The following is a 15,775-nucleotide window of genomic DNA, read 5'->3' as shown; positions in this document are numbered from 1 at the left end:
CTCCAGGGAACAAAAATGAGCACATAACCTGACTCCCTCTGAACCTATCTAAATGTTTATTACGTGTGAACTGCTGTATACATTACGCTTCATCTCAGCTCCCCTTTTAAAGGAAGCCCTCCGATGGGGATACATGAAATTTCTTGCTGTTTTCAAGAGCAAGGAGGGTATTTTTTATACAGCTCAAACTGAGAGGAACACAGGATCCTGGAGGTGGGTGGGCTTCATTTCCAGGAATGATGTCAATATCAAATTCCGGATGGATACGGGTCAGTTTATCCAAAATCTTACTGTCTGCTTCAGCTGCCTCAATGCCTTGTCTGTTCACAGGGATGTATATCACAATCATGAAGCTCTGAATGGCTTTAACCATTTTCTGGATGATGTGGTTGGTTGGCTCGATGAGCTGGTTTGTTGTTCCGCAGACGTTTCATTACCCTGCTGGGTAACATCATCAGTGCAGCCTCCAATGAAGCGCTGTTGTGTTTCCCTGCCTGTCATCTAAACTCTGGTGTCCGTTGAGCTGGATTACCTCACTTCCGGGTTTCCTTCGCAATGGCGTGTTTATGGGGTCTAGCTCTATGTGTTTATTGATGGCTTTCTTAGTGGAGTACCAGGCTTCTAGGAATTCCCGTGCTTGACTCTGCTTCACCTGTCCCAGGATCCTGGTGTTGTCGCAATCAACTTGGTGGTTTTCCTTATCCGTGTGGATGGAGACGAGTGAGTATCGGTTGTGTCTTTTTGTTGCCAACTGATCTTCGTGTACCCTTGTGGTTAATTTCCTCCCTGATTGTCCAATGTAATGTTTGTCGCAGTCTCTGCAGGGAATCTTGTATATGACGTTGGTCCAGTCCTTAATGGGTAGTGGGTCTTTGGTCCGGATGAGCAGTTGGCGTAGGATGGATTTGGGTTTGTGTGTTACTCTGATGCCCAGTGGTCATAGGAGTCTTGTGGTCAGTTCCGATGTGTTTCCGATGTAAGGTAGCGTGATGACTGTGTCAGGGCATGTAGTATCTTCCTGATGTTGTTTGTGTAATAGGCATCTTCTGACCCAGTTTTTTGGGTATCCATTGTCTTTGAATACTTGGAAGAGGTACTCTTCTTTTTGGCGTAGTTCTGTGCTGCTGCAGTGTGTTGTTGCCCATTTAAATAATGTTCTCACGCAACTTCGTTTGTGTGTGTTAGGGTGGTTGCTGATGAAATTCAGTACTTGGTCAGTGTGTGTGTCTTTCCTGTGTACCTTTGTTAGGAATTTCCCATTGGTCCTGCGTTCCACCATGACGTCCAGGAATGGGAGCTGTTTGTTCTTCTCCAGTGAATCTGATCCTGGTGAGGGTGTTGTTTATTAGTTCATTTGTCTCTTTAGTGTGTTGAGAATCTCGTTGCCCAGTTGTGGTGTCGGGTCTGTCTGTACTTACCAGTATGTGTTTTTGTCAGCTAGTAGTGTATGTGCCTTGGAGAGGTAGTCCTGTTTATTTAGTAGTTCTGTCACATGCCCTTTGTCTGCTGGTAGTATTGTGATGTTCTTGTCCTTTTTCAGTCCTTTTAGGTACCTCCTTTCAGATGTGTTGAGAGTGTTGAGTTCGCTTTTTCTGGTCAGTGTCAGGATCACTGTCTGTCTTACGGCTTGTTGTGTTTTTTCATTGATGCCGTTGGTCTTCAGTGTGGCTTCCAGTGTAGTTAGGAATTCTGTTTGTTGGCATCTCTGTGATTGTAGTTGAGTCTGAGAATTAGAACAGCTTTCTCTGTGTTTGTCAGTTTCCTATCCGAAAGATTTTTTATCCAGGTATCTGCTCTGTTGTTGTCATTTTGGTGTGTTGGTTTGGCTAGTTTTTCCTGATGGGTCTGTCTTTACCTGGCTCTTGTGGTCTGTTGACTGATGTTGATGGCTCGATCTAGGTCCGTTGTCCAGTCTTGTTTGGTAGCTTTCAGGAATAAAGTTTTTTGGTGCGTAATTTCTCTGTCATATCTGTGGAGCCGGTTGTGTGCATCGGTGATCATTACCTTTACCATCCTGCGGCTGCTTTGTTCTGCTGTTTTATGAGTTTGTGGGTTGTAGATGAGAGGTTTGTATCTCACACTGCGTGGTAATACCTGGTTCCTGAGGCATCCATGTAGGTGTAGCGCTCTGTTGTTTGGCATAGTTTTCCCATTTTCTTGCCAATTTGAGCATGCTTTGCCTGTAGGTCTCTAAGGTTTTAGAGCTGTAGCTTGGGTTGTGGATAATGTGGTTGGTTGGCTCGCCAAGTTGGTTTGTTGTTCCGCAGATGTTTCATTACCCTGCTGGGTAACATCATCAGTGCAGCCTCCGCTGACGCTGAAAAAGGACAAGAACATCACAATACTACAGCAGACAAAGGGCGCATGACGGTAATATTAAATAAATCGGACTACCTCTCCAAGGCACATACACTACTAGCCGATGAGAACACATACTGGCAGCGCAGACAGATCCAACACCACAACTGGGCAACAAGATTCTCAACACACTAAAGAAACTCAAACAGACCAGACAAATCAACAAAGCAGACTTTCCTAAGAATGAAACCTGAAGGAACTAACACCTCCCGATTCTACGGCCTCCCGAAGATACACAAACCGGAAGTATCCCTCAGACCCATAGTCTCCCTGCCAGGCATGCCATCACATAGATTAGCCAAGGAGCTATAAAAGACACTAAAGCACCTCGTCAGAAAGTCACCCCACTCAATCCACTCAGCCCAGGAGTTCCTCAATTCCATCAAGGACATAAGAAAGATGGCGATGAGACCATGGTATCATTTGATGTTACTGCCCTATTCAGATCGATAGACATACCACTAGCAAGAGAAACACTGGCAACACTACTAAAACAAGAACAAGACCCCAGTGACACCATCTCCACAGACAATATGCTGAAGCTACCGGACCTATGCCTCACTACTCACTCCACCTTTAACGGCCAAATATATGAAAAGATCAACGGGACACTCATGGGGTCACCTATCTCCGGACTAATAGCTGAAGCAGTGATGCAGAGACTTGAAAGTATGGCCCTTCCGCTAATCCAACCAAAACTATGGAGATGCTACGTGGTCGACACCTTCGTCATTGCTAAACGGACCAAACTGGAGGAGACACATGAACTAATAAACAACACCCACCAGAGAAGAGGAGAAGAACAAACAGCTCCCATTTCTGGACGTCATGGTGGAATGCAGGACCAATGGGGAATTCCTAAGAAAGGTACATAGGTAAGACACACACACTGGGGTAGCATACTGTAAAGCGAGCCCTGCTACTTCCAGAATCAACACAAACGCTTAAGATCCCTAAAATAATGCAGAATTCTCCAATTTACCTGACTTCTATAGCTGGGCCGACAGAAAGCCGGCCAGGTTTCTGTACATAACAAGGATTGCTAGGTTATTACAAATAGATATATTTGAACTACAGCTTATCAATTATGAACTTTCTGCATGACTCTATAAGGGCAATGAGGGCTTTAACTCATAAAATTCCTCTTAAAACACAAAAAAGAGAGTGGAAACAACTAAGGGTCTATGAGTGGAGGGTAAGACTGCTCACAGAGTTGCTGAGGTAATTCTTTTGTGGATCAGGATGCTGCTTCTCGTGGTACTCCAAATGCTTTCAATGATTTGCATGAGGTACAGGGCGAGTGATACGTGCTTATAAAAGGTCTTGTATCAAGATTTTAATTAATTAAGTTAATTAATCATTAAGTCAGCAACTGCTGAAGGAAAAAAAATAACTTATTTTCTTCTTGTTTAAAGTGGCTTTTATTGCGGAGAACTGAGAAAACTATCTGATGGCCTCTCTCTATCCTGTTCACTGTCTCAAGCTGTTCAACTACCCAGAACCAAGCACATTAAGGCCTTCTGCCTGTGATTGGTTCAGGGTAGCTTGAATATTGGCTTTTTCACTGGTCTCTGGAACGGTAATCTGTTATGAATCTGGCTCTGGTTGAATCCTCATTTGCACACACTCCTATCTCATACTTCTGCTTAATGGAGTAGCTGTGTAAATAATATCTGCAACAAGTGTCAAGTTACTTCTTTCAAAGACATGCAGTAACCCTTAATAAACTCTTTTCTCATTCCAGTCCACAATCAAAAATGCTGAAAAATAAAATAAAAATCATCTTCACAACATTCAACCTGTTTTTGGCCTACAGAGTAGTGAATTGTTATCTCCATTATTTAATAACTTACCCAATGGTGTGACTATAAAAATGGATGCTAAGCTGGGTTACGTCGATGTGCCTTGAATTTGAGGCCAGTTTGATTTGGGTGGTTGTGCTAGATATTCGGGTAGGGACGTTGCTCTGTGAACTTTTTGCTGTGATGTCAGAAGGTGAGTATGATTAACTTACACAAATCACAATATTCAAAATGTGAATTTATAATTTTAATATTGCTATCTCGATTACAGTCGCGATCGAGACGATAAACAACTTAAACAGAGACTCACCACAGCCCTGAGTGCTATTTTGAAGGTGGCTTCGTACTGACATGAAGCCATTCTCGATCCTTCCATGCGCGCGAGCAGAGGTGAGAGCGCATGTGCAGAAGGAACCACTCTAAAAGGCGGCAAAAGGCGGCCGTGGACGGCTCGTGTGAGTGCGTGCGTCTTTTCAGGTAGGTCAGCGCGAAGCCAAGTTCAGCTTCATTATATCTTCAGCATTTCTAAAGTGTGTCACAGAGGTATCGTTACATACTATTATCTCAGGCCATGTATACAAACTTGTAATTTAATTTTATTAATTCACGCTTTTTAAATGACCTTTTGAAACAAACTTGATATAAGGTATTGACTGGAATATCATTCAATAATAGTTGAAAGAAAAAATGGGTATTTCGGATAGGGGGAAATTTCTATGTAACGTTTCCTCTGCTCAAGTGAGGTATAGGGACTTGGTAGTTATCGATCATCTGGATCTGAGAGAAAAGCAGCTTGAACATTGGCGAGCAATGTAATTTTTCATTTGATAAACGAACACAGATACAGTAACTTGTTCTGGTGGAAAACGTTTCATTTTTGGTCCATTAACTTCGAGATGACTAGATTGGTTAATACCATTCTGCAGCTTTAAAATGCTTGTGTTGTCCTAATTCTAATTTTTATTTAAACTGTTTGTTCTAGGTGATGACATCGTAGTTACTCGTGACGAACTTGTTCATGTTATATGAATAAATGTATAACTGAAGAAAATATAACCTGGGTAAGTAAAGAGCCTTTATATGTTTGTCTTCCATGTAAGATGTTCTTTAGGTCTGGTGAAGGGTCACTGGACTTATGTTTTCTGTCCACAGATTCTGCCAGAAATTCTGTTTTGTATTTTTAAGATACGAAATGTTTGCAATTTTTAGTTTAATATTATGGATCAGTCAGGATGTCTACTAAATTGTTAAATCCTTGAAGGATAAAGATGATAATGGCTTCCCAATCTGCCTACAGACAAAACTAATTCACTTCGTAAATGCTTTGAGTGGGGGATAAATTGTTGATATAATATCTATTTATATATAAAACATAACATTCTGTTGATGCTTGACATCTGAAATAAATATGTGCTGGACAAACTTAGGCCTGACAGCATCTGTGGAGAAAGATGTGGTGGTAATGTTTCATATCAAATCCAAATAATTCTATGAAAGTACTGCAGTTCTAAAGACTGGATACCAAATCAATCCATAGCTGCATTTTCTTTAGCCTGAATGGCATCACTTAGTATAGGAAAAGTCCATCTGGTGTAAGAAAGACAAATATCTTTTTGGCTGTTAGTATTAAGTGAACTTGCCAGTACACAGTCTCAGTTTTGAGGGTATGACCTCTGGGAATTATGTAACCATGTCTGTAATATTAAGCTTGTATTGATTGCCTGCTTTTGTGTTAAGGGTCCCACGCAATTCATCAACGCTGTGCAGACCGGTAAGATAAGTAAAAGTGCAAGTTGTGACTTTCTTACAACCTGTTTTTTACAAAACTACCAAGTTCTTCTGAAGACCTGCCTGGTAAAAATGTTGACTTTTGTGGACCTGATTGTCTGGACCCTGACATGTCCCACTGTAGGAATTTATGAGCATTCAAGATGTTTCTTGACCATTTTTGGCCATTATTTCTATCTGGCGAACCGCTGTCCACACTTTCTCCATTGATCTGTAAGGAGGTCTCCACTTCCTCGTCAGAATCCCATTTTCATCCAGTAGCATTCTGGAACTACCTTGGCTTTGACTTCTGTTTGCATCCTTTCTAATGATTGTCCAATTCTTCCAAGTTTCAGGTCACAACGAAATATGTGTTTGTGGTGCCAATTCAACCTCTTGTGCACTTTATTTAACCATTGTTTGGGCCACTGCAAATGAAGGAGAAAAATCTCCTGCAGCCTCTCCTGTGGTTGCTCCGTCTCCTTCCAAATCATTTCCCTAGGAGTAAGTCAACTGTCTACGGGCAACTGTGGCTAATCCCTACAGTTTTTGTTCAGAAATCAAGTCACATTCTAGCTGCACCTGAAACTCCAAGCAGCATCATAGGAGCAGAGAGGCTATGTACTCCCTGCTTTGTACCTCCAAATGATACCATTTACTGAAACCTCGGAATGCATGTCACTCTGGTAGCTAAGTCTTGCCAGGCTGGGAGACGGTGTCAACTGAGGAAGGGACACTCGACCTGAACCGTTAACTCTGATTTCTCTCCACAGATGCTGCCAGACCTGCTGTGCTTTTCTAGCAATTTCTGTTTCTGGCCTGTTAAAATATATTGGCTAATTTGGCTCTGATCAAATCAATATGGTAATCAGTCCAGCTTTCAAGCTGTCAGTTACTCTAGCATATCATTGTCCATTTGAATTTCTTGCCCTTTCTTAACAAACGTGTCAAAGGATCCACCACAGTGCTGTAATTTGTAATAAACCCTTGATAAAATCCATGCAATGCTGTTGCGAAGTTGGTTAAAGTACTTGTGGATTGGGAGGCAGGAAATTAGAACTTGGTGTTTGTAAAATGCTAGGGGCGAAAGCATTCTGTGATCCCTTTAAAAGGTCATGCTTTTTTTCTTCTTAGAGATTTAAAATCAATGTCTGTGAGAAGCAGCTTAAAAGTTTCCGAGAGCACATGATTGAAACATTTATATCGAAAGGCGGTACAGTTAGCAGGCCAAGCAGCAGTTTTTTTTTTACCAAGACAACAGGCTTTTGAATTTAGCCAATCAATCTGAACCAGGCACTTAGATACCAAAACCCTTTTAAATTTAAGTCTGATTTTGACAGCATTAGGACCAATCCTATTGTAAGAAATATTGATATGTCATTAAGAGTATAAAAGAAGGGGACAGTTGGACAAAGTCCCCAGAACTAGCTGCCATCACAGAGCTAACGGCCCTCAGCTCTCAAGAGAATCACTGGCTCTCACGGCCTCCTGTGTCTTAGAGAAAACACCATCTAAATAACAGCAGTACCAAGGGTACAACTAGTTAGTATTCCTGACAGCAAAATTGATGGAGCAGGCATTCCTGACAGAGGAATTGACAGAGAAGGCACAGAACATTCTGGAAGACATGTAACCTGGCTGTAATTTTGAAAGAGTAAATTCTATTTTTTTTATGTAAGTGGGACTTGTATTTATTGGAGCAGGATGCCATTAGAATCTTGCTTTATTGGTGAATAGTTAGTAGTTAGAAGGGATTTATTCAGTTTGTTAATAGTTTAGTTAATTTGTTAACTGTTAGAGTTAGATAAATAAATTGTTACTTGTTGATTGTAAAGTAAGTGTCCAGGATTTATTTTATTTAACCACTAGAAGTTGCTGAAAAGCAAGTTACACCACTTTTCACATTCCTTTTACAGATTATAGGGTGAGATGTTCCTCAATGGGTGTTTTGGTTTTAGTTCTCAGAGAGGGGGTCAACCTCTGCTTCATAACAATGCCAATATACCACAAATTTCTCATCTATTCTTGAAAACATCATAACTCCCCAAGATAACCCTTCTTATTGTTTTTCTAAGTGCTTCATGGCCTTGTCCTGCAGAGTTCTCCAAATAAGTTACTTTTGATTTGGCAATTGCCTTTGGTCAGGTTGGTTAATCATGGAAAAAATTTTTTTTTGATGCTTTTTCATTCCAAACAGAATGACATTGCATTGATTAAATTACATTTGGGCTTTCAAAAGCTGAAGTTTCTTTGACAGTATCTGTGAGTGGAATTCGTCAATATTGCTTTAACATTTCCAATTTTTGAAACAAAATGTACTTGTTCTCCAAACATGAAATCCATCTTCGTTATCATGTTGACTTTGTGATAATTTACAAAAAAAATTGTGATCCATCTGGCATCAGCAATTTTCATTTTTGTTTATTTGTGGAATGTGAGTCTCGCTGGCTATGAATTGCGTTTATTGCCCATTACTAATTGGCTGGGAGCTTGCACACTCAGATGAGCTGACATGGCTATTTTTTGTTTTTTCCAGTTCAGTGTTCCTGATTGAGATTAATATTTTGCAAATATTTCAGTGAACTGAAAATGTTACAATGAATTAATCATATATATTTTAATTTTTAGAAAGAAATGGATATAAGTTTGATCTTCACAGAGATAAAAGGTACAATATTTATTATGTCTAAAAGCATTCTGAATATGTATTTTCATCTATTAAGACTATTGACTGAATGGCACCTGAGCGCAGTGTTATTTTCTTTTTAGAAGAGTGGCCCAGTGGGAAAATATTGTATCTATGGTAAATTTAACTTTGTGAATTTGCAAATGGGTAGGTCTTATTTGATTTTAATTTGGTGTTTGAGCAAGTATGAAGAACGATCATGGATGAGTCAAATGATCTAAAATCAAGGTGTGTAGAGTAGGAAGTGTTTATATCTGCGCATTTATCAGTGGATCTCCTGTGATAATGCTTATCAAAAATTTGAGCATGCACTTTTATAAGAACATATAGTTACTGCATAAGTAGGAAATGCCTTTCTTTTGCAACTGTACAGAAGCTATGGAAAGTGCCAAAATATCAATGTTTTGTTCGTATTTGTTTCTCTACAAGGACTGTACAGAACTGATCTAAAACACTTTGTACTGGTATTTTAATCATAAAAATCATTTCTATTTTTGAAATTTAAAAAGTCTGGAGAGAGTGGCCTGTAAGCCATTGTCACAGTGAAGCCGTCTGGAAAGAGTTACCCACAGTAGGGGTGGCATGGTGGCTCAGTAGTTAGCACTGCTGCCTCACAGTGCCAGGGACCCGGGTTCAGTTCCACCCCCGGGTGACTTTCTGTGTGGAGTTTGCACATTCTCCCCGTGTTTGCGTGGGTTTCCTCTGGGTGCTTCAGTTTCCTCCCACAGTCCAAAGATGTGCAGGTTAGGCAGATTGGCCATGCTAAATTGCCCGTAGTTCAGGGATGTGTAGCTTAGGTGGGTTATAAAGGGATAGGTCTGGGTGGGATGCTCTGAGGGTCGGTGTGGACTTGTTGGGCCAAAGGACCTGTTTCCACACTTAGGGATTCTATGTTCTACTGTAAACTCCAAGTTTTAAGTCATCAGAGGATCTGTAGATCATCACTGGATCGTGATTGGACATTGGAGGATCGTCAGTTGAGCTGATCTGTATTGGTGGATCTTAATGCTGGTTTTGGCCTAATGCCAAATCAGTGTCGAGCTAACCACAGCTATGACCACTCCAGTTGGTCATGCTCCAGGCCAGGATGTCTGGAATACAGTCAGGGTGACAGTGAGGAAGGTATGCCAGTTGATTGGATCTTCTTTGTGAAGAGGATCCTTCTGGATTGCTGCAGGTTCCAAGCAGCAGATATTTCAATGCAGTTTTCCAGAGTGTGAGGCAATGTGAATATCTCCTGAATATGTTTGAGTTGAAAGAAGGTCAGGACCCCCTCTCTATCTTGCCTTTGGCAGAATTGTTCGTCAGCGAAAGTGCAGAGGATCTGGATTGTTATAATCCACATATTCAATCCCATGTCCCACATATGTAGAGAACCCCTTCGGAATCTGAACTAGCAAAAGGTAGGTCAAGGTGACGTGAAGGTGATTTCACTGAGAACATTCTCCAGCTTTGCAATCAGAGGGAGCTGAGGCTACCTGATGTACGTATGCTGAACCTGCAGCAGTGGACTGCAGACTTACCCTGTACAGGAATTGTAAACAGGAAGGGCACCTGACCAAGGACTGCAAGAGCTGCAACCTGGTGGGGAAGCAGGCCCACCTCTACAAGGCCTGCCCAAGACAGGGTGTCACATCTGCATAAATTATCAGAAGTGGCAACACAAACAATGGACCCTAGAAGGACAGTAAGGCGTCACCTTCCAGTACAGCAAGTGAGAAAAGGGCCAGTGAGAAGGAGGGCAAGACTTGCAGAAAATGAAAGGAAGACACTCTGGAGAGTGATAAACTAACTCATCTACACCTGAGAATGCAGAATCACTTGGGGACAAGGCAGCAGACAAGTGACATACGGTGAGGAGAAACCTCAAAAGAGAACCCTTCAATTACACAGAGCCACCATGGGCCAGCAGCATCATGGAAAGAAGAAGCTGCACCAAGGACACTGCAGTGGCTTCTCTTCTGCTAAAGACGTGTGGGAGGATAGCCTTAACCAGAAGAAAAGGCAAAGCGCCATAAGCAACCCTCCAGCCTGGAATGCTGGTCATCGCTAAACTCCGCTTCATGACTGAGGAACGATGAGGAACCATTGCACAACAGCTGCAGGCAACTGGGAGCGCGACGCTCTGAGCTAAGGAGCAGAGCATAACAACAAAAGACTTGAACTGCAGCATAGGCTTTGTATGGTAGAACTGTATGTATGGCGATTCTTGTATGACTAAACTTGAAAATGCTTCAGGATTGTGTAGCACGTTGTGTGCTTTGTAATGTGCTCCAAATATAAGACCTGCAATAAATGAAAGTTCAGCACATGGAAGAAAAATTATGTGCTAATTAATTGGAACCTGACAGTTCAGTTCAACACTACCCAGTCTCTAAATGTTTTCTAACCAACATGTTATTGCACAATTCTTGGCCAGGTGGGACTTGAACCCAGGTCTCCTGACTCAGAGAAAGGGACTGTACCACTACAAAAGCCTTTACGCAGTCTCTCTTCTTACCTCCAATTAGTCTATTAGCTTGTTGGCGCTGGATTGGCAAAGGAAATACCGTAGTCAAATTCACCATAGTATTTGATTCAGTTGGTACTGCTTGAAAGATAAATCCGAACGTTAGATGGTTAAACTGAAGTGCATATTTGTACATTTGTTGCATTCCTGAAATTATTTAATTCTGTATAAGTTGTTTGTTTTCATTTTTATTCAGATATAACAAAATTTAATTGTTTGATATATATTTTATGATACTTGGCAAACAGTGAAATAATGTGTGTGTTTCCTTGGTAGAATTGGCTGAAGAGCTGTTGAAAAATCAGTCGATTAGAGATGTAGAAGACGTCATAGAAAAATTGTTTGTTAAAGTTACAGCTTTGGATGAAGTAGTGAGAAACAACACCACGGATACTCAGGTTTGGCTAAATATTTTATTATTTTTCTGGTGATTAAACGTCTGTGGCTACATCTGGCAGCTGTGGTCAAACACGATCTTGGTATTTTGGATCAATTCCTTCGGAGTAATTTGGTCTTGTACTTCTTCTTAAATGTTCTTGTTTCTTGAGGTCATAAAAACATTTACAACTTTATTGTAGTTAAAATCTTGTTCAGTGTCATCGATCATTTATGTAAACACTAATCTTACATGCTTTATGTTAGAGGGCACCTGTACTGTTCAGTACTTAGTTAAATAATCACTGACCTGAAGATCATAGCAATAATATCTCTTGAATAAATAATCGATTGCAAATTGTTCTAACATTTTGAGGAAGACATGTTAGGGAAGAGACTATCTGGTAATCCAAGACCAATTGCAAATGAACAAATCATTCTCGCTCATACTTTCCATGTAAAATAGGCTGGTTTCCAGTGAGAAATAATATCATTTACCTTCCTGAACCTGTTCTAACATTCAGTTTGATCATGGTTAGTCCAAGATTGGCAGCCTTTTTTATCAAAAAATAGTGGGCATTACAATCAACAACTGTTGCATTTGCGCAGCTTGGTGAGAGTGAGTCTTGGATGAATGGCTCACATTTGGTATCGCACATGAGTGGCCCAAATTCAATGTTCCAGTTATGCTTTTTGGAGAGGATGGCCTGCCTTCTATGTCGCATTTTGGGGGAGGCACCCCCAGTTGGTGCTGTAGTGTGGGGAGAGTGGCCAGTTCTGGGGAGAATAAACCATAGTTCACAGAGTTGTTTTGGGCAATGGCCTGAGAGTTGCATTGCTTTCTGGGGTGAGGGGTTCACAGTCAGCATTGTTTTCATGGGCAAAAACAGAAGTTGCTGGAATAGCTCAGCAGGTCTCAGCAGAACTGAGGAAGGGTCGCCGGACCTGAAACATTAACTCTGATTTTTTTCTCCACAGGTGCTGCCAGACCTGTTGAGCTTTTCCAGCAACTTCTGTTTTTGTTCCTGATTTACAGCATCTGCAGTCCTTTCAGATTTTACATTCATGGGTCAAGAGGCTTGGTATTGGCATTGCTTTCTGGGGGGTGGAGCTACTGGTTGGCAAAGCTTTCTTGTGCAAGGGGCCTGAGAGTCATATTGCTTTCTGGGGTGAAGGGTTTGTGGTTGGTGTCAAATCTGAGCATTCTGCAAAGAGTGGCCCTCAGTTGAGCACTCTTGGGAGGCTGACACAGAGTCAGACAGTCTGGGGTTGGTGGCCTGTGTTGACCAGTATGGGAACTGTGGCTTGTAGCCAGCGTTGCGTTCATGGGCATATCAGTTGAGCGGTCTGGGAAGGTGGCTCACGGCTGAGCAGTTCGGGAACAGTGGCCTGTGGTTGAGCCGTTTTGGGATAGTTGTCCATGGTTAAGCAGTCTGGGGAGACTGGACTGAGGTTGGTGCTGGATACCCTGGCGGGGAGTGCCCTGTCAGTGTTACATTCTGGATGAGGGGCCTGCTGTTGGTGTTGTATTTGTGGGATGAGGGGGCAGTGGTTTGCATCACGTTCTGGGGAGAGTGGTCCATGGCCAAGCAGTCTTGGGAGAGTGGCCTGTCGTCGCCGTTGCTTTTTGTAGGGTGGGACCCATAGTTGGCTTAGCATTCTGATCCAAGGAGCCCCATGGTCAGCATCGCATTCTGATTAGAATGGCCCACTGTTGATGTCACGTTCTATATATCACATTGACTGGTGAGGAAACCTGCAGTTGGGGTTGCGTTCATGGGCCAAGTTGCTGGCAGAGCAGTATGGGAACAGTGGCCCGAAGTTGGTGTCACATTCGGTCAGTCTGGGAAGAGCGACATGCAGTGGAGCTTTCTGGAGTGAGGGGCCTGCTGTTGGATTCGCTTCCTCGCATTCTAGGTGACTTGCCAGCAGTAGCTTTGCCTTCAGTTATTCTGGAAAGAGTAGTCCGTAGTCATTACACTGGTGAGGTCTTTTCTGGAATTTTGTGTCCAGTTCTGATTGCCCTGTTATAGGAAGGATATTATTTATTAGGTTGGAGAGGGTTCAGAAGAGATTGGTCAGGATGTTTCCAGGAATGAAGGATTTGAGTTATAAGGAGGGGTTGGACAGGCTGGGACTTCTTTCACTGGAATGCAGGAGGTTGAGAGTTGATTTTATAGAGGTTTATAAAATAATGAGACATACAGATAAGGTGAATGGTAGGTGTCTTTTCTCTAGGTGGGGGATTTCACGACTGGGGGCTTATTTTTAAGCTGAGAGATGGAAGATTTGAAAAATGCACGAGGGGCAGTTTATTTGCACAGAGTGGTTAGTGTGTGGAATGAACTTGCAGGGAAAGTGGTAGATGCAGAAGAGTTACGACGTCTACAAGACATTTAGTTAACTACGTGAATAAGAACTGTTTGGAGGGCTATGGGCCAAGTGCAGGCAGGTGGGACTAATTTCATTGGAACTATAGTTGGCATGAACTGGTTTCTGTGTTCTCTGACTCTGCCTCTAGTTGAAAAGTCTGAAGAGATTACATGCAGTTGAGCAGTCTGGGGAGGGTGGGCAGAATTTGAGCCATCTTAGCTGTTTTGCAGTATAGTGAAAGGGGCCTATAGTCAGTGTCGCATTCAAGCACGCTGAAGTGAGGGGCCTGTGGTAGATGTCTCATTGTGGGATGAAGGGCCCACGTTTGGCATTGCATTCTGGTCAGACTGGCCCACTCTGAGCATCAATCTATCTAAGGGGTCTGCAGTCGATATTGCATACTGGGCCAAGCAGCCCGTGTCGGTGTTGCAATCTGGGGGAAGGGGCAAGTGGTAAGTGGTCAGCTGTTGAAAGTGTGGTCTGACTGGCCAGAGTTTGAGCAGTTGGGGAGTATGTCGTGGTGGAGGAGGATCAGACCTTGGATCCAAGGTGGAGTGAACTCAGATGAATGGCCCGCAGCAGGTGTTACATTCTGAGGCGAGGGGCCCAAGTGCACTGTCGACTTCCGGGATGAGGGGCCTGTGTGCAATGTCACATTCTGGGCCGAGGGGCCTGCGGTCAGAGTCACATTTTTGGGGCAGTGGGCCCACGATTGGAATCACATTCTGGGGTGAGGCACCTGTGTGTGATGTCACATTCTGGGGCAGAGGGTGCACGGCCAGATTCTTCCCGCAGATTCTTCCTCTGGGGCGAGTGACCGGCGGCTGGAGCTGCATTTTTGGGAATGGGGCTCTGTCACTGTCTTGGTCTCTTGCTGTCCCCTCTCTGTCTGTCTGTCTCTCTCTCTCTCTCTTTCTGTCTCTGCTCGCTCTCGCTCCCCACTCTCATGCTCTCTCTATTTGCTTCTCTATGTGGTCCATAATCAAGCAGCCTCAGCATTGTAGCATCCCTATCATTTTAAATACTGTACCGAAAACCCTGGACTTCTAACAAAACCTTGGAGTTGTGACAGAACTTTTAAAATTAAAGAAAACAACAGCTAGTCGACGCTCTGGGGAAATACATAGTCACAGGGACAGCTGCCTGGAACCATCGTTCAGTTAGAAAATCCAATTCGCACCGCAACTCTAAAAGAACAGTGAACGGGACCGAAGACAACAACTTAACCCAGACATCATGGAGCCTTTACAGCTACCAAGAAATCCAACTTCAAATAATATGCATGATGTGAAAGTGCCGGTGTTGGACTGGGGTGGACAAGGTCAGAAATCACATGACACCAAGTTATAGTCCAACAGGTTTATTTCAAAACACGAGCTTTTGGAGCCTCAGTCCTCCTTCGGATGTTAGTGAGAGAGGTAGTATCAGACAGAATTTGTAAGTAAAAAATCAAAGGTTCACAACATTGAGGATGTACTAAAGAAACCTAAGATGCTGTTAAATCTTTAATCATGGTCCGGAGAGAACTAAAGGTTTTATCAGTGTAAACAAGGGTGACATTTTACATCAGACAGTGCATGTTAGATGTGAGATCTTGATTAGAATGTGTTTATGTTTCAGTTTGGAGTCAGACTAGTTTTATTCCTGAAGTATGAAGTCATAAAACACTACATTGACTGACTGTCTACAAATTATGTGCTTTTTGAACAAAATGGAATGTATCTGCAAATACAAATTCACTCAATAGATTTAGTGTATGTGTACGTGTGTGTGTGAGGCGGGTGAGAGAGAGAGGGAGAGAGTGTGTGTGTGTGCGGGGGTGGTGGAGAGAGGAGGGAGAGTGTGTGTGTGTGAGAGGGGGAGGGTGTGTGAGAGGGGGAGGGTGTGTGTGGGGGGGGGGGAGAG

General features: G+C 42.7%; 1 protein-coding gene across 1 annotated transcript in view; it reads left to right on the top strand.

Annotated features, from left to right (window-relative positions):
* Nucleotides 1-5,140: 5,140 nt before the first annotated feature.
* The window catches only part of tex11 (testis expressed 11), a 154,257-nt gene continuing 143,622 nt past the window's right edge, over nt 5,141-15,775 (top strand). The window contains exons 1-3 of the mRNA XM_048605310.1: nt 5,141-5,221; nt 8,556-8,595; nt 11,399-11,520. Of these exons, the coding sequence (XP_048461267.1) occupies nt 5,186-5,221; nt 8,556-8,595; nt 11,399-11,520 (198 nt within the window). The 5' untranslated portion in view covers nt 5,141-5,185. The remainder of the gene's footprint in view (nt 5,222-8,555; nt 8,596-11,398; nt 11,521-15,775) is intronic.

This window comes from Rhincodon typus, chromosome 14 (genome assembly GCF_021869965.1).
Source record: "Rhincodon typus isolate 14 chromosome 14, sRhiTyp1.1, whole genome shotgun sequence".
Taxonomy (NCBI): Eukaryota; Metazoa; Chordata; class Chondrichthyes; order Orectolobiformes; family Rhincodontidae; genus Rhincodon; species Rhincodon typus.
This window is presented reverse-complemented; position numbering and strand designations above follow the sequence as displayed.